At 36.8% G+C, this 25,824-nt stretch overlaps 1 protein-coding gene across 1 annotated transcript; it reads right to left on the bottom strand.

Annotated features, from left to right (window-relative positions):
- Positions 1-303: 303 nt before the first annotated feature.
- UHMK1 (U2AF homology motif kinase 1) lies at positions 304-24,250 on the bottom strand. Its single transcript, XM_010953774.3, has 8 exons — positions 23,803-24,250; positions 22,218-22,510; positions 21,411-21,602; positions 19,382-19,476; positions 14,660-14,736; positions 14,411-14,509; positions 11,053-11,141; positions 304-7,410 (listed from the first exon to the last, which is right to left on the bottom strand). The coding sequence occupies exons 1-8, from the start codon at positions 24,068-24,070 to the stop codon at positions 7,264-7,266; spliced, it is 1,260 nt and encodes a 419-aa protein (XP_010952076.1). The 5' UTR covers positions 24,071-24,250; the 3' UTR covers positions 304-7,263.
- Positions 24,251-25,824: the final 1,574 nt, after the last annotated feature.

Below are 25,824 nucleotides of genomic sequence, written 5' to 3'. Positions count from 1 at the left end.
AGATTAGAACACAAACCTCCCAACTACGAATTATGGTTCTTTTCATGAGACAAGGTTGTTTCTGTAGTATTAAGAACATGCATTCCAAAATAAAAAATTACATTTCATTACTGTCAGCTTGATGCACTATTTTCAAAAATGAAAAAATTTTATTTTTTAGAAATGGATGAATGAAGCAACATGGAAATTTTTCAATGGTAGCTCTCGGTAAAAATTAAATCATAAAATAAGTATACTTACCTGTTATCTAAACGTGAATAGTTATACTAAATACAGAAATAGTTGAAATAAAAAAGCAACGCCTTTATTTTTAAGCTTTATTTTATCACTCTTATCAAACAAACACACATCAGAAAGCATATCAACAGTGCATCTTACGGTAAGTCAGTTTACAACAAAACTGAACAAGGCAATTGTGTTTACAGATAAAGTTTTCAGCAAAAAACTATATGCAATACAGTTAACTGAATCGCAGTGTCCATACTTTTAGGTATATAGGAAAGTGGAAAATAAAAATTCTTTGCTACTAGGCAAGAAAAAACAGGTTTAAAAGACTTGAATAGAAATCAGAAATACAGGGATTTGAGAAAAGACCTCCTTGGTACTGATACACACCTACATTTATAGTCCCACTTAGTTATTAAAAAAACCTCACAAACAATAAGACATCACCAAGAACAGAGAACCACAGTGCCAAGAAATGCCAAGACCAATATGCTATTGAAACAGCTGGTAGAAACGCTAGACAACTACTCAGTATGTACTGTAATGTTCTTGTAGTTCTGAGGTGAAGGTAAACCAACAGGAGAGAAGACTCCTGATAACTGGCTTTGGTTTAAGTGATCATTCACATTTTTTCTAACCACACCTTCTAATCAAAAGCATAGCAATTACATGTTATTGAGGGAAACCAGTAGTAGGTTTTCAATAATCACAACCAACCACTCCAGTTCTGCTATAGGAAGCCATAAGCTGTTAAAATCTATTGATCATAACTGGATTTCCAAGAGTGACCAAAAGATAACAAAGATGGAGCCCTTTGTGTGTGTGGGCGGGGCATCCTTTCTACCCCAGATGTGACTCTGTTGAGAGGATATACAGGAATGTTAAATTACTTAAGATTTTTTTCCCAAAAAATTAAGAATGAGGAGTTAAATCCTGCTGGAAAAGATATGACAGCTTTACACTCTGCAAAGTAAATATTCTACAGAGGTGCAGCTTAACTTTTTTTTTATTATAATAAACATGACTTACTTTTATAAGGTGCTATAAGGTTGCAGCTAGTGCGTACTAACGTCACCCACGGTACTCAGTGTGCAAAGGGAAATACGGAGACGGCTAATCCCCAGTTTCTTGCTGATCCTTGATTTGCACGAGTGTTGATATATACTAAATACACAAAAGCTCCAAATCAAATATTTATTTTTAAAAATTAGACCAAACTGAATGTGGATATTTAATCTGGTTTCATATACTTTTAAAATAATTTTCTGGGGAAACAATAATGAGGAATGTGTAGAAAAGGCAATGTTTCTATGTTACAGGTACGAAACCTGGATTTTTAAAAATAAATATTTTTAGATTATAAACTATATGGATGATTACTAATACCAATAAAGAAGTGATTTTCTTCTTTTCATCCCTCTAGTTTTATTATTTATCTTTCTCTTCTTTCCTCTTAAATTTGGCAGACTCTGACAACACATGCTAATAAAATAATAAAGCTATAGATAATTCAAATAACTGAAAAGATTTTGAGTCTGTAGATGCATAATTTTGGATGCATGATTTAGAACACCTCACTACATTTGCTTTTAAGCATTCACTGTCCTGACATCATGAATATTATTAAGGGAATAGCTTAGAAGGAGAAGGCAATTCCAACCTGAAATAAAAAAGTGACTATGAATAATTCTCTTGCTGACAATTAAGAGTTTATGATAATAACAAGTAGCAATGATGTTTACATAAGGATTTCCCAAAAAGGAACAAAAAATTTAACAATTCCAGTTTTGAGGTTGAGGTTTTTTTTTTTTTCCTCAGAGTATGACATTTTCATTATACAACACAGTATAACAAAAGAAGCTCTTTTCTGCACAAGAAGTATTCATGGTCAGATAAGGCAAAGTAAGACAGAATGACACTCTTTGCCTTTAAATTAAAATACCACCAACCTAGGTCGTAAAACATACATGGCTTTCAAAATAAGCCATTGGTTTTCTTTAGGATATTGTAACAGCTTCTCTATTTAATGGGAAATAACACTCAGGCAATCATTTGATAAATTTCCCATGAATTCCAGCATTTATGGTGCCATAAACATAACTGCCATGATTATGATAACTCTCTGAAAAGCACAAATAAAGCAAATTTAAAACATTAATCCTCATAAGCAGTATAAGGAACAAAAAAGTGCTGAGCTGTAGGAAAATGAATAAACACTTCATATCACAAGAACAAAGGCTGTGCAAACAATGTATCTTATATCCTGAAGACCACCTTCATGACCACCTATAAAAAATACAATTTCCTAAATGCTCTCTGGTTTATAGATATTTCTTTTACAGTCCATTTCTCCTATAAAATTACAGCAAAAATAATGTAAATTGTTTACCTTCTTCTTAAATATCCATAGTACTTGTCAATTACACATCACTGTGTGAATCTACTGATTGTTATACAATTTAAAAAGCCGTGAAAAGCACTGGAAGGGGGAAGTGGTTAAGATAACAAACATGATATATCCTATGGTGTCAGGCAGAGAAGCAGCTAACCTAATACAAAACAAAATCTTTAAAACTTTGGGTACTTCAAAAACGAAGACATCCATGTTCCTTTATAACTAAGAAAACGTAATTTATCCAAATATACCACAAGAGGCTCAGATGACTTCCGTATCATACAGATTCAACATTCTCATATTCACTGAGAAAGCTAGAAAGTAACACTAATTTGAAAAGGCTACTATCTCAAAGTAAAGGTGATTTACTGAGCACCTTAAGAAATGGAAATTCTTTTTGAGCTAATTGCGACAAAAGACTGGTCTGTATTGTGACCACACTTGGTAAGAAATAAATAATTTATATCAAGTGAGCGAGAGTGGTAAGAGTTGAAGAAGGAACCTAATATTAAAAATGGAACCAGATCCAAGGAAGAATTAGATTCTGCCAGATAACCCTGGCTTTTCGTTATATGTAATACTGGGGAAAAATCAAATATATATAGTTTTACACGTACAAAAAAAGAAAAGGTACACCAAAGGATTTTGGAGTTTTCTACTACGTAACTCAATCAGTTATTCCAAAGAAAAGGCAAAGGTGCAATAAATTACCACCATCTGGGAAGTTTTCACCCAAATGAGTTTTAATATTTTCCAGGAAACACAAGGCACTTGCTTAAGTCTTTGACTGTCTACATCCACCAGACTAAAAGTCATAATGCGTTCCATCTGTACCCTAATCTGAATAAAGCCGCCTAGCACGTACCCTTGCATAAAAGTCCAGGTAAAATACGTGGTTACTGAGCGTCACCCTCTTTCCCTCACTGAGTAACTATGTTATAATTACCATCAGTTACTATGGTGCTGATTTTCATTAAATTACAGAAAATAAAATGTCATGGTGCTACGTATAACTAATAGTAGAAATCGTGTAAGCCAGGCCTAATTTAATAAGGTCAGAATATAAGACCTAAGAAGAAAATGATGCCAAAATACTAGTTACCTGTATTTGAGGAATAAACTCAAACGAGCCATGAAACAGCATCTGAGTGCTGTAACTCTGACTATAATTTATTCCAGAAAGGTAACTGAAGCCGTAACCAGGGTGAAAGCTCAGTGCACTAAGATAGAGACAAACCTATGCCCAGTTTCTCTCCAGCTTCCCCTACATGGCAGCACTGTTTCTGGCAGCATTCCTTATAATAAATTAGCTCAAAGGTTAAAATCTAAGTATGAGTAACAGCAATCTAGAAGGCAAGTCAAGTAAGGATTCAGAGTTTTTTTTGGTTTTTTTTTAAGGTTAATTTAACGTAGCTCAGCACTCTTTAGCAGCTGGAGTACCAAAAAGAAGGCGGTATTTGTCTCAGTGAAAACAGGGAGAAGAATGAATAAAATGATATTTATGGTTTTGTTCTAAAAGCAGCCATAGTTTTGGCTCAAGGCATAGCAGAGAGGGAATTTTTCTCTGAAGAGTTGCTACACTGATGGTCACAAAACAAGGAAGACATCCAGTCATAATAAATGCAATCCCTTATTGCAAGAGGCTAATTTTGTTATTATTCCTTTAAAATGCAGCAAATAATTTCTCTTAGCTACTGCTGTCTTTTACTGAGGTGGGCAGCTCCACCTAGTCTTCTCTATATACAGCATTAAAGTTTTGAAAGTGGCCAACTAGCCACCTTCTTCAAATGTTTCCAAAGAACCAAAGACTTCCTATAGAATAATCAATTTATATGCCTTTTCTGGGACAAAAAATGTACCATGACAATACCATGGAACAATAAAAAAAGAAACTGAAAAGCAAGAGAGAAGGAAGCACAGATATAAATTTAGGGAAAGAAAAACTACCTGAGATAAAATTTTCCCAAAATGGTAGGGGTTAAGTGACATGAACCCTCACCTCTCTACCCTACCTCTCAAAATGAAAATTTCTAGGGTTTTAATAACTTCAAGGAATCAAAATCTGTGTATATATTTCATCCTAAAAGAATCATGAAAATTGCATCTTTTAATAATATTTGGTTCAGATTTAAAAAAGTTATCAGGATTAAATTTCTTATAATATCAGAGGGAGGGAGAATCTGCAAATGTCATCTTTGGTAGTAAGGGGCTAAGAGCTATAAAATAACCATTTAAATCACTGGGGGGTATCTCTTTTCAGTTCTGTGGCTTTACTATAAAATATTTAATTCAATGCATGGTTACTTAGGTTCATCAATTATTCCCTCAGCTCCCTTAAAATCTAGTTAGCATCTTCTGTAATAAAATTCTACAGTGTCAAACACTACATATGCATGAATACATCAGCAATTAGAAGACAAAGAATGCTGTGAAATTCAGCATCAAGATGTTAGCAGCATACTGCATCATTAAGCTTAGAAGCCTACCTGCAGTTTATTTGTAAGGATTTTTTTCTTTTTGGTGGTGGTGGGGGGAAAGGGGAAGAGAAAAGTACATGTGCTAACCCAGAATACTTGCCCTTAAGAGGAAATCATTTGCATTCTGTGTTCATCAGTACATATGGAAGGACCTGGTGTTTTTAATCACCATGGAAGCTGCTACCCGTACAAACATTTATGTTTTAGGAAAGCTGAGGTCTCCACAATACTGGTGATACTCTCTTGAATTTCTATTTGAAAACAAACCAGCTAATCAACCTCTGAAAGGGCCAAAATGAAAAATAATAGTTCCTCCTTCTAGGGGCACATATTTAGAAGGTGACTATACAATTCTCCCTTGGGCACCATGCCACAAGGCCTTTTGGCAACTCATTTATCCACCTCCTTATACAAAATTTGGCTTCATAATAAATATTAAGGAGAGTCCTGAATAATTAGATAACTGCAAATAACCAAAATGTCAAATAGTAATTGTTTGAATAGGGTAACATAATTCATGCTCTAAAATATACATTCTTAATTGGGCTCTAAATCACCTGCATGGCACATACAAGGAAAGACTATATGAGGAAGCTTCCAGTAGGGAGAGATACAAAAGACATTTTCCTTAGGAAAAAAATAAATAAATAAAATTTTCATTTAGGTAAGAAAACAAAAAATTCAACTGTATACAACTTTTTTTTGAATAGTCAGTGCTTTATAAAGGGTTCCTAAGTTTTGAACCTTTGAAGACAATCTACTATCGAGTGGGAAGAATCCATAATTATAATTCCTAAAACCACGTAACCAACCCATATCCGTGAACTCACGCATACTAGTATCCTCTACTGGGGGCCACGTTAAATCACTGTGAATCCTTTTAAGAGTTCTTTATGAGCTTTCTTCCTTCCTACTTCCATGCTATTATATAGCTACACCTTTCTTAACTTCCTTGCAGTCAAAAGCCAGACCACCTGGGATGCTTTCCTCTAACTTCTCTCCCGCTAAGGACAGTGGTAAAGAAGAAGGGAAAAGAAGGAGCGGGCAGGAGATAAGAGAGAGAAAGGAAGAGATAAGAATCTTTGATCATTCACCATGTCTTTGTCCATTTTTTTTTCTTTTCCCTTCACTGAACATCTAATTCTTTCTTTTTGACCCACTTCAATTTTCCATCATAGCTGGCAGAACTCTTATCTTGAGAAATCCTACAATAATTGCAGAAGATTCAGTACAAAACAGATGAGCTAATACAGGGTCTAAAGCAGACTGAAGGACAGGACAATTTATGTAGCAAAACTTTTCAAGAGAGTTTCAGTGTAACCCAGTCTAAACTCATTTATTCTAGGCCTCTCAGGAATGAACTATTTTCTCATTTCATTATATCAAACAGAACAACTCCCAAAATCTTACATCCTAATCTTACAGATACTAAACAGGTAGGGAAGAGATGGGCATAGACTGTATTAAGTCACAAGACTCACGCTATAAAGAACAGACTCAGATCTTCTCTAATCTTCCACACTTGCACACTCACTCAAGCATACATACTAGACAAAAAAATTGTGCAAGATCAAGCATCAGTTTTCTACTTTAAAAGCCTTAATTAAAAAAAATGTAGATAGGCTCACTGCAGTTTCTTTAAAGGAATATTCAGTACTACAGTACTCCTTTAAAAGAAGTCATAACTCAGTGTTAAGAGCACAGTAGGGAATTGCTGCTTGCCAGCTATGGGTATCAGCAATAAGGAAGAACCATCTGACAACATAGAGGAATAATCTGTAAGTGATGTCACCAACTCTAACAGATTTGTTAATAATATTCACCACAACATGATATTATTCATCTTTGCTTCATGAACACATGAACTAGTCCACATCTTTTTAGGTTACATACTGAAGAGCAGCTCTTGCCCTACTGCACAAAAAAAGGTTGCCCACATGGATGCTCTAAAACCCCTCAATGTATAGCTGAGAGGCCTTGTCCTACTCAGTGCCAAATGTTTGCAGTGCAGTCACCGCTTGAGTAATGGCTGCACATTAGTAGGAGTAAATAAATGTATAAAGTATTCCCTTAAAATGATAAGGGGGTACTTCTGCATTTGGATGTAGAATACAATGACCCAGGAAATGGAAGAGGAAAAATAGGAAATAGTCCTTAGGTTACTGATTAAAGCAAAGTTTGATACAGATATCCCCTCTTATAGGCACTCAGCGGGTAGAATGTAGCCACAACAAACTTCCCATCAAACATCCTTCCAGTCAGTAATTTCTGAGCAGCTTTGGAATCACCAGCATTTGCATATTCAACAAAGACCTGTAAGAGGACAGAGAAAACAAAGTAACTTCATTTTCATCAAAATCATTTCAGAACCGTGCCTCTCCAACTTTAACGTATATGTATCACTTGGGGACCTTGTTACAACACAGACCCTGCTTCAGCAGGTCTAAGATGGGGCCTGAGTCTCCGCATTTCTAAACAAATTCCCAGGTGATGCCAGTGTTGCTGGTCCAGGAACCACATTTGTCAATTGCAAGGTTTAGAATACTTCCTTAGACTCAGTTCAGTTCTGAAAGAATTCATCAAATATACATCCTTTGGCCAAGTTTATACAGGAGTGCTGAACACCACCAGACACTTGACAAAGATAGGGCCGAACAGCCCAGACAACAACTGCATTTCAACAGTGCCTCAGAGGAGATCTATAGAAGCCATAACCATCGTAAGAAGTTTAAAACTAGGTAATTTCCTTTTCTATTGGTAGAAGAAATAGCATAATAATTTATTAGTTCTTTTTGATGATCTATAACAAGTTACGGGGAAGTGAAATGACTTGAAATGACTTGTCCTCAGTGACCAGTAAATCTGTGAACCAGGAAAAGAACTGCCTCTCCCACCTCAGCTTCATTCGTTACATCAGTATTCTTCAAGCTGAGGGGTGAGCATCCTAGGACACTCAAAGACAGACTTTCAAAGGGAGTGCAAGAATAGATAGTTTTAAGATTCTTCAATTTCCAGATTCTTAACTTTCATTTGTACCTTTTCCTAAAATTGGATCTATCTAGAAGTTCAGGCAGGTTATCCTTTTTCATTTTCCATTTCACAGGAGCCTCTGCCCTACTTGGCAAAGAAAAGTTATTTCCGAAGGGTATAAAAACCTTCAGGGCATAAAAAGAGGCAATTTCAAATACAGTACTTTTTTTTTAATGGACTCTTCTTGCATTGGTAAATAATGCACCATGCCCTGCCTATGACTGGTCATTCCCTGTCTCGTGCAAATATTTCTGTTAAGGTTGATGTGTGACATCAGACCTGGGGTATTGTGGCCAGTGATGGGATTTTCTGAATTCAGTTATTGTAAAGTGGAGAGATGGAACTGACTTTGTCTCTTCCATTCTATAACTATTTCAAGCTATACATTACTCTTGAAAACAAAGTGGAGATCATCCAGTGCTAAAAATTGCCTTTTTAAAAAAAAAACATATATAAAGGTAAGTGGCACTTTTCAGCTATTCACAGAACCTATCCCTAAACTGTTGGCAGTGCCTAGAGACATATTTAAACATTTGGCAGTGCCTAGAGACATATTTGACATGACAACTGAGGAGGAGGGTGGGAGTAGAGCACCTAGTGAGCGGAGGCCAGGGATGCTGTTAACTGGAAACCAAAGCACTTCCAAATGACCAAAGCAGTATAGTCCATCAAGCTGTTTAATTTAAATCTAACTGCATGGGGAAAACGATATTGGCAAAGCTTTATGTGCTTTCTTTCAGAGTAGGTACACTTCACATAACAAGGTAGCGAAGACACATATCACTGAATCATGAAATATATCATCTAATCACACAATACTCATTTCATTCATCTTAGATATATACATAATATTTTATATCTCATTTTTTATAAAAATAAAAGTATGTTAGCTGTAGTTTCTAGCAATATAAACTTTTTCATTAAATGCAAAAGGAAAATTAGAAGATGATGTCCAATTAGAATACTGAAATTCTTTCTGAATTTTTTAAATTGATTAATTAGTCCCAAATCCATACACCAAAGTTCAATGAGTAGACATGCACTTACAGAAGGACTACCATGCTTTTTATCATATTCCTTGCTTCATAGATAACCTATAATTTTACACATTACATCATTCTAAATTAAAGAGGAAACACATCTTGTTTTATAATTTATTATGAAATTAAATAATTATATTAGAGCCATTTCAATCTTGACTACTTTATATAATTATAAGATGCATCCCATAATCTATTTTCCAGAATTTTTTGTAATATTTCTTTAAAAAAATAACATGTTAATTTGAACTGAAAAATTCAAACTGGCTTTACCAAATAGGCAACAGACATTTTCAATAATCTAAAGAAGCTAAATCTGTGATTCTAAGAGTTTACCAAAACTTGCTTTCATTCTCCTTTAAACGTCAGTAGAAGCTTCTTACTTCTCTCGCTGATAAAGCAAATGCCTTCTTGCTCATAAAGACTTATTTTTTTCATATCTTAAACATGAATATTTCTCCCTTGAAAATATTACTCCTATTTCTCTACTGTGTGTCTTCCATTTCATTTTGACCACTCAGGTTAATATCAAGTCAGATCATGTCAGTCTTTAATTCAAAATCTTCCAATACCTTCCCTTCTCATTAGAGTAAAAGCCAACATTGCCTCAGTGGCCTGCAAGGCTCACTCTCCTTGATCTGCCCCCTACACGTCCATACCTCCCTGATCTAATTTCCTACTAGTCCCCATTTTTCTCACTCTGCATAGCCACACTGACCTCCTCAAGCCCACCAGGCATACTCAAGGCCGCATGTCCTTCCTCACCTCCCCATTTAAAACTGCAGTTCATCCCACCACAGCACTTTAAACCTCTTCTCCAATCTCTTTTTCTCCACAGCACTTATCACTGTATATTCTTTTGTCTGTTTTGATCTCTATTATAACCCCGTGCCTAGAACATAACAGATGCTCACAAAATATTGATTTAGTAACAGCAATGATGTATTTAGCATGTTCCTGACACTGAATGAAGTAAATGTTGCTATTACCAGACTGGCAATGAGAACTTTTCACTAAGGCTAGAATGAGATTTCTTTCTTTTCTTTTCTTTTTTTTTTTTCAGTTACTAAGAATTTTCATAATACTGAACCATAAAAAAAAAAAAAATCCAAAACCAGTGGTGATTTCACACACCAGGGGACATTTGGCAGTGCCTAGAGACATGTCTGATGTGACAACTGAGGAGGGGGGTGGGAGCAGAGCACCTAGTGAGCAGAGGCCAGGGATGCTGCCAAACATCCTCCAACGTACAAGACAGCTCCCCAAAGAACTGCCCGGCTTAGATGTCAGTGGTGCTGAGGCTGAGAAACACTCAGAGTAAAATAATACGCTGTTTCCTGAAGAATAAAAAAACCTACTGATGAAAGAAAGATTTCTCTTACATTTGTTGCCATATAATTTAATAGTTTTAGCCTGTACATTTTACAGATGAAAAAACTAAGGTTCATCAAAAAGCAAGTCAAGTTGAGACTAGAGCTCAGCTTTCAGGATTCTCACCTTGTTTAAAATTATCACTGATAATTCTATTACAATCAGAACCTAACCTAAATCATTTTCTAACTATACTTAATTAGAACAAAATTAGGCCAAATTATTTCTGTAGCTGGCCCTGACCTAAATCAGCATATGATTCAGTTGGCCTGTTTACAATGGCTTAAAAGTAGATTCATATTCTTTAAAAACAAACTAACTGATTTAAAAAAGCACATGCATATTATACAACTTTTCAAAAAAAGTGAAAAGTACAAGAAAATAAAAACAGACGTAACGCGAAATTCATGATCCCCCATAACATCCAGTGCATATATTTCTACACAACTAAAACATTTTGTACAGGATTTTAATGACCTCTGCATCATTCTGGAATTAAAAAACATCCACTTACTTGTCCTCTGCCAGGATTTTCTTTTGGAACAAGCAGAGATACCACTGGTCCATATTTTTGACACTCCTCTTTCACATCTTCTACAACATCTGGTTATTAATACACATAAGAGTAACCATATTTATGTAATTAAAATGCATTCATTATTTTTAAATTTTAAATTAAAGAATTCAAGAGTCCATATCTAAGTAATGAAGTCATTTTCTGTAACTTAAAATTAAGCCTAAGTTAAGAACAATATAAATTCAATGCATTTATTAATTTTCTTTTTATATTTTAAATTTCAGTTTTGAATAGTTAATACATTCAAATGATTCCAAATCCAAAAAAGTGGTCTTCTTCCCAAATGACCTTCCAAAATGTCATTCTGTTCCCCTTCCTGAAGACAATAAACATTATCAGTTTCTTCTGTATCCTTCCATAAATATTATAAGCTTATACAAGCAAATATGATCATTTTAAGAAAAAAAATTCCAATCTTGCTTTTTCTTTATTAACATTACATTTTTAGATCTCTCAATATCTTTCAATATCATTACATGAAATTTTCTTATCTGTTTTTATGACTATGTAGTATTTCACTTTATAAATAGTTGACAACCTCTCTAATATGTGTCCTACTGCTGATTAATTAAACTATTTCCAAACTATCTGCCATCATAAACTATATTGTAATAAATAAACTTGTACATATCTCATTTCACTTATGTATTTCTAAACCAACTTTCTAGAAATAGAATTGTTAAGTCAAAATTGATATGAATTTGAAATTGTTAGAATTACCAATTTGCCTTTCACAAAGGTTCACCAATTTAAACCCTCTCCAGTGAAGTATGAGAATATGCTTTCCTATACTTTACCCACAAGGCAGTTATCAAGTATTTATTTCACTGTCAATGTGACAGGTAACAAAGATACCACAGTATGGTACCAGCATTTCAATAAATGAGAATGAAATGTGCATGTGAGATACACTGTGCATACCTTCCTATGAATTGTCTGCTTCTATCCTTTACCCATTATCTACTGGCTTGAGTTATAGAGCTTCTGTCTGTGATAAGACTGTAAATATTTTGTCTGTGGTGGTTTATGTCAAGGTAAATTTTGCTGAATTATTATTTTACTGCTTCTGAGTTTTGTGCCATAGTAGTAAAAGGCCTTCTCCACTCTAGGAATATATGTTTTTAACCTCCCATGATTTTTCAGCTAAAAATTTCTTTTTTCCTTTCTTCTCTCCTTCTTGCCTGCCCGTCTTCCTTCCTTCCCTCCTTTCTTTTCCCTTTCTCCCTGTTTTATTCCCTCCCTTACTTCTTTGTTTTGTTTTGAATACTCTAACCCATCCATGACTTGCAATTTATTTTGTTCTAAAGTAGAAGGCTTGAATCTAACTTCTTCCACCACCAAGACTGTCTCAACACGTGATTTCTAGCTAGGCAAATTTACTTAAAACTAGTGTTATCTGACGATGACCTTGCTAATCAGAACTAACAAAGGCATTAATGGCACTGCATTGATCTTTAATTCATGCAAGACTCTTAAGCACTTAAGATTTAATAGCAACATATAAACATTAAAATACTCAGTGTATTTAGAAGTAGAAAAAAAGGTGTTACACAGCAAGATACACAGAAAACAGTAGGTATAGTCTACCCTAAGATTTATTCAAGAAGTCCAAGCTTGAGTTTTATAGAGATAAAAATTATTAGGAGACAGAATAAGGTGACGAAGACAGTACAGTAGGCAGACAGACCTAAAGGACATAAGCAGTTATTTTGAATTAGATGCCAAGAGAGCACGTAGAACTACTATACCATAATGATGTGATTAAAACACTGCTGAGGACAAGACTATTCTTTCAGACAAAGAGGAATCCTAAAAAGCAAAGGCTGGAGATTCTTAAAACTGTCAAGAGTCAAAGAAATTGTGTTTGTTTCATTTGTCAGGTAACTATATAAAGCTAAGAAACATAAAATGGTTTACTCTTACAAGATACAGTGTGGTAAAATCAGCCTTATCTGTAATGGTTTAATTTTCCACAAAGAAAATGTTTAATATCGAGCAACTGATATGTTTAAGTTTGGTCCTGCTTTTCAGGCCATTTACCACACTGCTTCCAGAATGCTCTTACTAAACACAAGTTTGACTGCATCTCTCTTCTAGTTTAAATTTTAAATGGCTCTAACTACATTCAACAAAGAACAAATATTTGTTGAGTACTTGTCATAAGCCAGGGACTACTCTGTCCCTGATGCAAAGTTCTTTTGTGCAGTTTCTATTCCAGTGTTACTATCTCTGGGATTAAAGTCCAAATTCTTAAACAAAGCAAACAAGCCTATTAGATATCTGTATTCTGGCTACCTCTTCAGCTTCAACTGACTGCTCCTAAGATACAGCCATACCAATCTGCTGTTCTCTGAGCATGCCACACTTTCTCTCATCTCTATGTCTTTGAGCCACTTTTAGCTCAAACCAACTTTTAGCCAAGCAATGCCAATACCTAACGGAACTCAGTACCTCTGTAGAAATGCCTTCATGTATCACTCAGATTGAGTTAAGTACCCTTCCTCTCTGTCTCAGTATGTCACCCTACCTTCAGATTTAACTAAACTATAATTGTTTATATAACTGTTTCCCCTATTACACTAAAGACAGCAAATAATCCCACACTGGCAAGCACATATTCAGTAAATGTCTTGAGTGAATGAGTGCAAAAAAAGAAAGCTAAAAAGGAGAAGTGGAAGCATAGGTCAGGACTAGAACAGACAGAAAGAAGTTGCTGAAAAAATTAATCTTCTTTATTTATTTGGTAAAAGCTTATGAGATGTAAAAGAGCTAAAAGGACCTTAGGGACTGTTTTAGCCTGCTCGGTCTGCTATAGACTGAGTGGCTTAAACAACACACATTTCTTTCTCAGTTCTGAAAGCTGGTACTCCAACATCAAGGTGCAGGCAGATTTGGTGTCTGGTGTAGACAGCCGCCTTCTTGCTGTATCCTCACATGGCAGACGGAGAGGAGAGGAGTGGGAGGGAGGAGAGGACCGCTAGCCTGTCTCTTCCTTTTTAAAGAGTATTAATTCCATCTTGAGGGCCCATCCTCATGACCTAATCTAACCCCATTATCTCCTAAAGCCTCCAACTCTAAATACTATCACATTAGGGATTAGGGCTTTGCCATACGGATTTGGAGGGGACACACTCAATCTACAGCAGGAATCAAAAAGTGGGAGTATTTTGGAGATCGTATAGTTCAATATCCTCATTAAGTAAATCAGTAAAATATGAGAATCTTATGAATTGCTATGACTATTCCACACTTAGTTAGGAAAGATGTATTAAAATATAATTTAGGAAGAACTGACCTTCGTATTCCTCTTCGTTCTCAAGATAATCATCGTCCAGCACATTCAGCAGTCTTAGCACTGGCGTAGGAAGCATCACCAAATCTTCAATATGAGGGGCTGTCAAGTTCATTACAACATAGTTAAATGTGAAGTCCCTCCAAATAAACTGATGAGCAGCAGGCAAAGGAGCTTGGAATATAAATTAGTTCTGGTGTCATATTTAACTGTCAAATGACCAAGGGAAAAATAAACACACGTACAACTTACCAAACGGAATGCTAAAGAACGGGCTGCACAGCGCCATTTCAGCGGGGATCCTCCTGCTGGGATCATCGTGAAGCATGCTGAAGCACAAAAACAGGCATCCATATGACTTCTGTGAAGTCTTTGGAAAATGCAACCATTAAAGAAAATAAAAATGTCCAAATGGTCACCATTGCATTAACTATATGAGCATTACTTACTGAATCAGTCATCTACAAAAAATATAAATGATATTTGTGAGTAAACAGTCCAATAAAATACTATACATTCCCAAGGCATATTTTATTTTAATTTAAAATGTTTTTGATTAATAAATACAATATGGGAAAGTGATCCACGCCCTATAACACTGAGTGAAAAAGGCTAGACGTGGATTTGGGGTAATCCAACTCTAAAAAAAAAAAGAAGATAGTGGTGAGATGACTTTCAAGTCTTATCAAATCCCCCTAATAATAAAGCAACTTGATAGCCAACCACAATCAATGGATAACATCTACAACAAAAGTAGGTAACCCTAATAAACCCAAAACACAAGGGGCCAGGGACAAACCATCAACAGCAGTAGACCTGCACCATGCTGGCATCTATGTAGAAGGAAGCAGAGAAAAGCAATGGTTGATCTGAGGAACCAAAGAGAAAAAGAATCCCAAAAGGCCATGAGGTATTCATGTAAGTGAATTTGAGGAAAGCAGCTGAAACAAACCGGGGTTGTACATTCTAATTCCAAGTGAATGCAGGGGGTCCAATGTAAGACCTGAAGTGGTCAGAGTAATCTAGACACTAGGACCTCTCAAAACTAACCAGCTGAAGCTCCCTTCCAAGGCAAAATCCTGCGGAGAAAAAATATCTTGGGAAGAGAATCCAAGTTGATGGAGTAAATGAAAATTGAGAAAGAAAGAAACAAATACACCAGGAAAAATGTAGGGGAGGGGAAGAGCCAGGAGATCTCAGGGAAAAAAAAAAAAAAACTTAAAAAAAAATAACACATTAGAAGAAGGAGCCTCACGTAGTCAGAAAAGCTGTCACAACTACACCTTCTTCTATAAATTTAGGAAAACGAATTTCATATAAAAATGAGCCACACAAAAAGTACTATTAGCAAAGCTATTATACAAAAAAAGACAATTGCAAAATAACATCCCTCAGACAACGAACACATGCCAGAAAGACAAGACCACAACACAGATGAACACTATAATCTGCCATTTCAAAGGGAGCTGAAGGCATTTTTTAAAAGATACAGGTATGAAAGAGCAACATAAATCAAAGTTAGAAAAATTCAAAAATTAATAGAACTCAGGGAAGAATTAGAAATACAAGGAAAATAAGATTAAGCTGGAAGAGACATAAGGATGAATAAACACAAGTGACAATGTGGCAGAAAGGGTATAGCTCAGTGGTACAGCGTGTGCTTAGCATGCACGAGGTCCTGGGTTCAATACCCAGTACCTCCATTAAAATAACTAAGTAAGTAAGTAAGTAAGTAAATGAATAAATAAATAAATCAAACCTAATAGCATCCTCCCCCCAAAAAATGTCAACTCTGAATTCTGTGACCAGTGAATATACATTTCAAAAAAGGTAGCAAATAAAGGCATTTAAAAAAAAGAAAGAGATAAACAGAAGGTAGAAAGGAGAAAATTTGTTTAAATCTAAACAATAATGAAATAGATAAAAAAGATTTAAGAGAAAGTGATAATACTGAACAGAGTCAAAGAAAATTCAGCATATGTAGATTAAGAGTGCCTGAAGGAGAAAACCAAAGCAAAGGAACAGAGCACTAAAAACTTTAAGAATATTTTCCTAACACACACAAAAAATCTGAAACTACATATTTTCCTGAGAATACTGACCCAGAACAATGAAAATTGATTATTCTGGTAAAAGTCACCAGCCTTTTAAGAAAAACATGAAATCCTTTGGACAGCTAGGCAAAAAGACAAAATGACTTTTAATATAAAGACAACTGAAGTGTCATCCGCACTCTGTTTTCCACACCAACACTCTATGTTAGAAGAAAACAGAGCACAGTTGACCCTTGAACAGAACAACGTGGGGGTTAGGGGCACCCCCTCTTCCTTGCAGTAGAAAATCCATATAACTTATAGCCAGCCCTCCATACCCACAGTTCCTCTGGATCCATGGTTCTGCCCCCACAGATTCAACCCACCGCAGATTGTGAAGCACTACACTATTTACCATTGAAAAAAATCCACGTATAAATGGACTCACAGTTCAAACCCATGTTGTTCAAGGGTCAATTGTAATATATTTAAGATACTCAAAAGAAAAATGTATGTCAATAATGTTTATACCCAAACAGACTTTAAGCAGTTTAACTATTATTAATATGCAAGAACTCAGAGAATATTAATCCTTTGATGGAGAGATCAATCTTTAGTAAACTAAAATTAGAGAGACAACAACACAAGGACCAGTGGTGAACATTAAATATCTAGTTACATGTAGAACTAAGATAAATGAGAGTGTTTGAAAACAGAGAGTGTTATATAACACTGTGGTCTTGAATTATGAATTGGAAATATCAGTATGAACTCTGTGTACTTAAAAGGCCTAAAAACAATGACCACCTCAGTAGCAATGAGTATTCCTAATACCCAGACTGTGGTTTTAAAAGACCATTTCCTACTAAAAGCAACTAGGCTTCTTGGAGAAATGCCTCCTTCCAGGTCTGGGGCAGGAAATGTGTAAGATGAGTGGGAACATCTTATCACGCCAGATAGCAATGAAGCTGTCAAAGATAAGGTCTGCCAAAACCAACTTTCAGAGTCTCACATTCATCAAATATGGGACAATTTCCACTTCAATTAGGACAACAACTGCAATGGACAGAAATATACCAAATATATTTAATAACATATTAGCTAATGATAATGGTACTTTGACCTTTCAAAAAGGGGATGATCCCCTTTGGAAGATGACTGGGAATCAACTCATTATGAAAATTAGTAAATAAAGAGAATCAAGCATTTATTTTGCCTTCAGTTAGTCCAATGAACAGAAAACGGCAGAATAAGAACATCACCATTCCATAACCCCTAACAAAGTAATGGATCTAGGCACTGAATATTAACAGTTGTTAACGCATAAAATGGAGACGGCCATATTATGTGCAGACTTATAAATAAGGGAACAGGAGGGCAGGAGACGGAAAGGGACCTTTTAGAGTAGGAGAAACTTAAAAGGGATTTTTCTTTTAATAAAAGAGCAACACTAAACCATAGTGTTTAGGAATGCACACATAAGTAATAACACTATAATGAAAACAAGGAAGTAATTACCATGAAAGTCAGGGTAGCGGTTACTTTTATGGAGAAAGAAGGGGCTTGATATTAGAATGGGATGCACAGAGGACTTTTGGAGTAGCTGGTAAATTTCTATTTCTAACCTGAATGGTGGATACAAGAGTATTCCTAAACATTCATTAAATTACATATTTGTTTTCAGTATTTGTGTTTTACTCCACAGTTAAAAAAAAAGGCTCAAATAATTTGCATGCATGCACAACAAAATACGAAGAAAAATACTGAAAAGAAATACACTGAAGTGCAAACACTAGAAAGTGGGTGTACAATTTTTATTTTCCTCATCACAATTTTCTGTAGCATCCAAATCTAGTATTACTTAGCTACAGAAGGGGAGGAAAAATCCAAATAACAAAGTCAAAACTACAACTTAGGAGATTTACTTCCATCCCAGAATCCATCATATAATTTTACACTGCCTCTTTTCAATATAAAATGCAACATGTCATATCTAATATCAATCAGATACTAACAGCGATTTAAAACTACTGTCATTTGTAAAACACACACACAAACACACACAAATAAGTGCAAGTAAAATTGGTGAGATCTGAGCTCCGTGGACTGTAATGTCAATTTTCTCATTCTGATATTGTGCTACAGTTATGCAAGATATTACCACTAGGGGAAACCGGGTAAAGGGTACACATATCTCTCTGTAACATTTTTGCAACTTCCCGTGAATCTGTAATTATTTCAAAATAAGGAGTTTAAGTTTAAAAAAAACTGATTGGAAGATATATAAGGTCAGTATTCCAAAGAAACAATAATACTCTGACTTGATCAAGAGATCTACCCTTTTGCAGCATACTAATTATTTTATTCATTTCTAGCCCATAAAGCCAGAAATGTGAAAAGACAACTATTTGATAACACATATTGTTTATTTTAAAATATCTATTATGATTGGATTTACTCAGAAATCAGAAACACTGTATCTGTTCCCAGAGTTTCCAATGATAATTATTTAAAGTGTAATTTGAAATTTTCTTTTTAGTAGTCCAAAGCAAACGTAGACTTTAGTTAATAAGGACTCTCTTAAAAAACCTATTTTCCATCAAGTTTACAAAACAGCCAGTGCTATGAAAGGCCAAAAGTACAGTGGCCCACCATTCATCTTCCAATGAATAAATGGCTGCTAGGAAGAGCCTAGTATCTGGTATTCACCATGAAAGAGGAACATTCCTTTGAAAATAAATTTAGTAAAACAATTTGATCACTTTGTTTCTTATAGGAAGCTAACCTGTATAAAATATCTAAAGTAAGATTTTTAATTCTAAGGGAATAAAACCTCTACATGATTAAGCAAATCAGAAATAATAATATAAATCCATCCAGGAAAAAAAAAGCTTCATACAGCAAACGTAGAAAAGCAAGTTTTAAAGTACACATAACGTACCTTTTGATAAGGTCTCTTAGGTGATAGGCTGGAATTGCGGCATTCACCACTGCTTTACTGGCAAATATGTGATCAATAATAGCAGAACTGTTTGCCTAAAAAGACAGAAAAAAGCCTTTCTTTGGTTATTCAACTCAGTCTATTTATTGAGTACTGGGCACACAGCACTGAACTGCTTGGTAAGTTAAATGTAACAGAAAACACTCTTCTGAGAGCTGACAATACTAGTGGAGGAGATTATGTATGTTATTATAAACTTCTAGAGAAGAGGAACATTTTTTTCTCCATTCTTAATACCTGGCACTCTATGAACATTTACTATGTGAATGATTAAAGAAACAAATACCAAAACAACCAGAGAGATATGAATATAGTTTAATGCAAAGTGAGAAAGTAAATATGTGGGAGGTGGGTCAGAGTGTCCTAGTGATGAATCTTCAAATGGTTTTCAGATAGATATAAAATAAACTGTCAAAGAGAAAACAGGGTGGTATTTAAAAACTGCATCTGTCACATTATTCATACCCTAAATCCTTGTGAAACACATTTTATTCCTGAGTACTATGCAAAAGTATACGTGAGCGAAAAGACCCGATACCATTGTTATCACTAAACCTTACCAAATACTTAACCACAGGCTACACACTAGGCTAAGAACTAGGTATCCTTTTTTTTAATTAACCTCAATAATCTTATGAGACATATGCTGTTATGATCCTCATTTTACAGAAAGTAAACCATGGCTTAGTAATATTAAATAACTAAGTGAGAGGTGAAGGCCAGGTATGAACCCTAAAGATTTGACTTCAGAGCCTATGCTCATATTTAGCAATTCTGCCTCCACAGAAAGTGATAAACTATAGAATAATGATGCTCTTATCTAGGGATAGCATGTTGGCGATCCCCCCAGTACATCGTGCCTCCAAATTTCACACACACACAAAAATGCCTAAGTGTGACCCAGCTCTGATCAGCTCTGGCCCACGCAGAAATAGTCCAAGAGCTCAAAGCTAGTCAAAGCTAATGCAGGTGACTGATCTGTATCTGTATTAGCACTAGAGAAAGAATAGTCGACTGGGAGTACTCATGATAAAGAATGACACCGGTTTTACTCACATGGCAGCACTTTTTATGCCAAAAGTAAACATCAGATACACCCACTAGGCCATCAAAGTATTCCTTCTAAGAATTGTTACACCAGGTATCAATGACTAGACGTTTAAAAGAAACAAAACCCTGTATGGTATAATAGCCACACACTATGTATTAGATGCTCAGAAAAATGTGCTTAATATCAAAATCAGTGATAATTCCTAAACATTGCATTATCAAACCTCTGGCCTAAAGGATACTGACATCACCACAACATTAAAGCCCCAATATGTTTGAAGACATAATGCAGTTAATTCCTAACTCATGAACATACAAAAAGTTAATTCTCATGTCAGAGGTTTGGAACTTAGAACCCATGTTCCCAAAGAAACAATGTTATGAGCAGCAGTCACTTTATCGGACAGTTCACATATGGAGTACATATAAATATGGAGCAGTGTAGAACCGTGGACAGAACACTGCACTTTGAGTAGGAGGAACAGAATCTGGGGCCTAGAACATCCAGCTGTATGATCTGGAGCAAGTGGTTTTACATTATCTGTGCCTTCAGTTTTGAAAGAATAACCAATATCCACTCTAACAGTCCTCATAGAATATTATTATATTAGTAATATTTTGGAAGGTAATATAACTACATTACTAAACAAAATAAATCACTTTTGCTTCTTCAGGAAAACGCATCCATTCAAACATTTTATCAAGCACTCATGATATGCCTCAGGCTAGGAACAGTGAGCACACCACACTCCCCAGCATATCTGCAGCTCCGGGAGCGAGGAGTGGCAATGAAGGCAATGTGAACGCAGGAAGAGGAATACTGCGGAGATGAGGCAGAGTCCTCAGTAAGAATCACTGTAAACTGCGTACTCTCAAATTGGGATTAAGGACCTCAAAGCAAAACACTGGTGTAGTTTACCTTCCATTCCTGAGATCTGACTGTATGTTTCAGTTTCATTCCTGAGAACATTTCCAGTAAAATGATTCCTAGGCTCCACAGATCCACAGCTGAGGTACATTCTGTATCACTCTGCAGGCCAGCCTGGGCCAAGCAATTCTGCAGTTCTGCTTCCGGAGCCCGATACCCGTCTGTCTGAATATACTTTACATCCTAAAGAAGATGAGTAAGTGTTATAACCAATAAAAACCTGCCCATTTTCCACCCATCTTTACAGTGTATTCACCTCTCTAAAAGTGCAGTGAGCCAAACTGAATGCCAAATTTTTTGGTCCTTGGCTACCATAATTCTTTGGTTCATTAACTGAGCAGTTCTCACAGGCCAGCTGTCCACTTTCCACACAAAAGTGCTCATTTCTTTAGGTAGTGTCTTGCCTGGTAGGCACTGCTGATAAATAAGGACACTCTGCAAAGAGCCGATAAACTATGGAGAATGTAGTGTTTGCCAGAACTCTCACATGTGTTCTGCCATTAGAGTACAGTAACTCAGCAATTAACCAAATGCTCAAAGAAAAAAAAAGCATTCTATATAGATAAAAGTATTTTTAATAATTTCAGAGCCCTCTTGTACTAGCTCCCCCTTGACCTGACCCAAACATATATCCTTTTTTAACGTGAGTATGGCTATGAAATTCTTTTTATTTGCTTCATTCCCAGGCATTTCAGTATTTTAGATAGAAATATCTCTTAAGTCTCTACTAAATCATCTGTTATTTAAAAATATTTGGCTTAGACCATTGTCGGGGTAGGGAGAGAAAGTATATCTTACCTGATTGCCTTCTTTGAAGCTAAGTCCAAAGTCAATGAGCTTAAAACATTCATTCTCGGCACTCCACAATATATTACGTGGTTTGAGGTCTGCATGGACATAACCCTCATGATGAAGAAAAGCAAGGGCCTCTAGAACATCTCTGGCACAATGCTGTATCATCCACATGGAACAACCCTGGTGACTGGAATATAAAAGCAATTCCGAAACACTGACATCCAGGAGTTCAAGCAACAGACAGCGTGATGGCACATTTGGAGAGAAGTGGATTGTAAAGACTCCATATAAAGTCACTAGAAAAAGAAACAAATTATAATACTTTAAAAACCAGACTCAGAGTAAGTGACTACTAAAGCAGATACAGATTTGGGATAGTCCAGATAAGGATAACTCTGATGAGTAAGCAAGCTCCCACTGTAATTTATTTTTCCCATGAGTAAGCTTTTTGGGCAACTGGGTTATTCCATTTTAATAAGGTAAGATGAGATGACCTTCAACAGCGGATCACTATTCAAAGATATTAAATATGGCACAATAAGCCAAACTGTGTTTCACCAAGCACTCAATGGTGGGTGAATATGCACTTAGGGTGCCAAGCAAAAATGATCAGAAGAAATATCCAAATACTAAGTACTCTCAAGGCAAAAGTCACAACATGCAAAAGCAAACTTGAAGATTGGTTCTTGTACAAAACAGCACTCTATAATATAAATATTAAAAGGAGAGATCAAGACTTTCAAATGATATTTTAACCTAATCTTGTAGAGATTCAACAAGTTCTTAGGCCTGTAAAAACTAAAAAAAAATTTCCTTTTAAATACCAGGGTTATATACACCATTTGGAAGAAAGAAAGAAAACAGCAACACTAGTGTTAAGAAATTCTTTTCCAAAATGGTAAACAAAAGGGTCACTCTTCAAATAAAATATGGATCATGCTTGCTAGGAAGACACTTACTAGCCAAAGCCATAAATAATTATAAGCTCTCTGTTGGGTTTTCACAGTTCAATCATTAGTAATCATTACATATTTTACATTCTGAATATCTGAATTATGAAACATGGTCTTACCTGGGTAAAAGCATAAAGTGCAGATGTATCAGCATAATTTTCACACTTCCATAAGGACTCCTATGTAAAATTTAGGAGTCATTTCTCCCAAATCCATACTAAATATGTATCAAGTAACATCTACATGAGTTATCAGCACTGACGTCACAAGTACTAGAAATATTTCCCATTTTCTCTGGTAAGGAAAGATTTAGAAATTTCCGTACAAAACATGACCATCTAGTAAAGCTATGCCTCCTGTTCTCTGTGCTAATAGGGGCAGCATTCTTCAGTGAGAACTGATGCAAAACAGAACTTAGCATCTACTATAATGACACTGGGCAAAGCAGACCACCAACTTCACGGTACTGCAGACAGTAAACAACAGAAGGGGGATGGTAAAGGGCCCTGGATCGAGAGATAGAGAGCGAGCCAGACCCACTTTTCTCGCCTAAAGACGGAGCGCCAGGCTGAGAGAGGGAGTGTATGCCTGGACAGGGACCCGGGCAAGAAGAGAAGGGAGACAGCGGCAATTACCGATGTTCCTGTGACCCTGCAACTGCTCCAGCGCCGCCCTCTCTTTGCGGAAACCGTACTCCGCGGCCGAGGCCGCTGCCCCGGTGGTTCCCGGCGGTAAGAACTGCTTGAGGGCGCCGGGGGGAGAGCCGGGGGTGCCGCAGCAGCGCACCCGGTACACCGAGGCCGAGGAGCCGCTACCCAGGCGGCTCTGTACCTGCCACAGCCGCCCGAAGGCTTCCAGAAACCGCGGCGGCTCCGCACCCCACGCGCAGCCGGATCCCGCCATCGGTGTGGACTGAGGGCACTGACACGGAGCTGACGCGACGCCCGGGGCAGGCCGGCAGGGCCCGCGGTCACATCCCCGCCCGCCGGACCAGCGGCTCCGCAGGGAGGGGCCTGCAGCCGCCTCACCGACTGCCGGGACCTCAAGCCGCCATGACACCGGAAGCCGTATGCGCCTGGGTCTCAGAAGCCGGAAATGGAAGAAGAGCCAATCCTACAGCCTGAAGGAGGCGGGCCCAGAAGGGGCGGGGTCTAGAGTTGATTAGGTGAATTAGGTTTGGAGGAAAGGACTGGAGGGTGAGATGGTAAACTTTATTGAGTGTACTACTCCAGGCCCAGTGTTAACCGCTTTCACACACATTACCTAAAACTAAACTGCCCTTTTCTTTTCGAGGCACCTACCTCACCTCTGGGAACCTAGGATAATAAAACCCCGCCTACATGCCTCACAGCTGGGATCCCAAGGGAAGTACACCAGGTACTAAAGAACGGGTTTACCACCACCTCCACGCCCATGGTCACTATTGTCTGTAATTCTGAATGCTCAGGCCTCTGTGCTCCTCTTAGTCTACTTTGCTTGTGGCTGACTCATCAAAAAGCATCCACACTGGGCAAACGTAGATCTTTAACACATTTTTATTTTTCACTTATTTATTCAATTATTTCACTCATTCAACAAATGTTTTCTGAGTATCAAGGTAGCAAATAGGAATCTCAATGCACAAACGAGGGTGTGTAATAAATGTAGCCTTCCTTATTTTTCTGTTATTCAGCTTCTTCTATTTCAAGTTGCATTCAGACATGGTGGCACAAACTCAGCCTCGGACAATTTGCTCCCATCCCCTTTTCCTCAGGTTTTGTCTAAGTTTTCAGGTAGGTAGGGTGGCTTACGTAGTGCAAAGTAGAGGAGTTAAGGAGCCATCTGCTTTTTGGTATTATCAGTCATCATCTTGACTGGTTGCCATCGAAGTGTGCCTTATTTCTGTCTGCATGGCCCTTTCAGGGTTGGAGTAGGGAGAGCTCTGCACATGTGCTGCTATTTCTAACAAGCATTTCCCCCTAAATCTGAAGTCCATACTAATCTTTTGGGAGCTTGGACTTTTGGAATATCAAATCAAAACTCACAGGCTCCTCTAAGGCGATGAGCACAGCTGTTCTTTGCCTTTATAAAGGGGAAGGCAAAGCGGGGAAACTGAGGAGTGGCGAAGAAACTTAGTTCCTGAATAGAGGAAGTTTCAGAATAGAAATGAACTCTGTTTTCAAATGCCTTGGAATTAACTGAATGAATTAAACATGTATATCATTATGATCCAAGGTTAAGGTAAAAAAGGACATGCAGGTAAGTTGCTAGCTCTCTATGGTTGAACTCTGAGCAACTCACATGTCAGATTCAACCAACCCCAGAGGAGATTGAAAATCACAGATTGTGAGACCGAACATGGGGCACTATCTTGAAGCTGTCAGCTTGGTCTAAGCCTCCACCACTTCTTGCCTAGATTATTGAAACAATCTCCTAACTGGGCTCTCTGCTTCCACTCTTGTCTTCTACAGTCTACTCCCAACACTCAGGCCATTCATTTCACTATCTTTCCTTCCTCACTTTCTCTGCCAGCACCAGCTCTTACAAAAGCCTCCTTCACCGACAGTGACATTTGTGTGATGTGGTCTTCTCAACCTCTCTGCTCTGTTCGCCACCTTCTGGTGGGAGAGTTAATAAACAGTGAAAACATAATCGGCAAAAAGCAAGGAAAATGAAGA

The sequence above is a fragment of the Camelus bactrianus genome, chromosome 21, assembly GCF_048773025.1.
Source record: "Camelus bactrianus isolate YW-2024 breed Bactrian camel chromosome 21, ASM4877302v1, whole genome shotgun sequence".
NCBI lineage: Eukaryota > Metazoa > Chordata > Mammalia > Artiodactyla > Camelidae > Camelus > Camelus bactrianus.
This window is presented reverse-complemented; position numbering and strand designations above follow the sequence as displayed.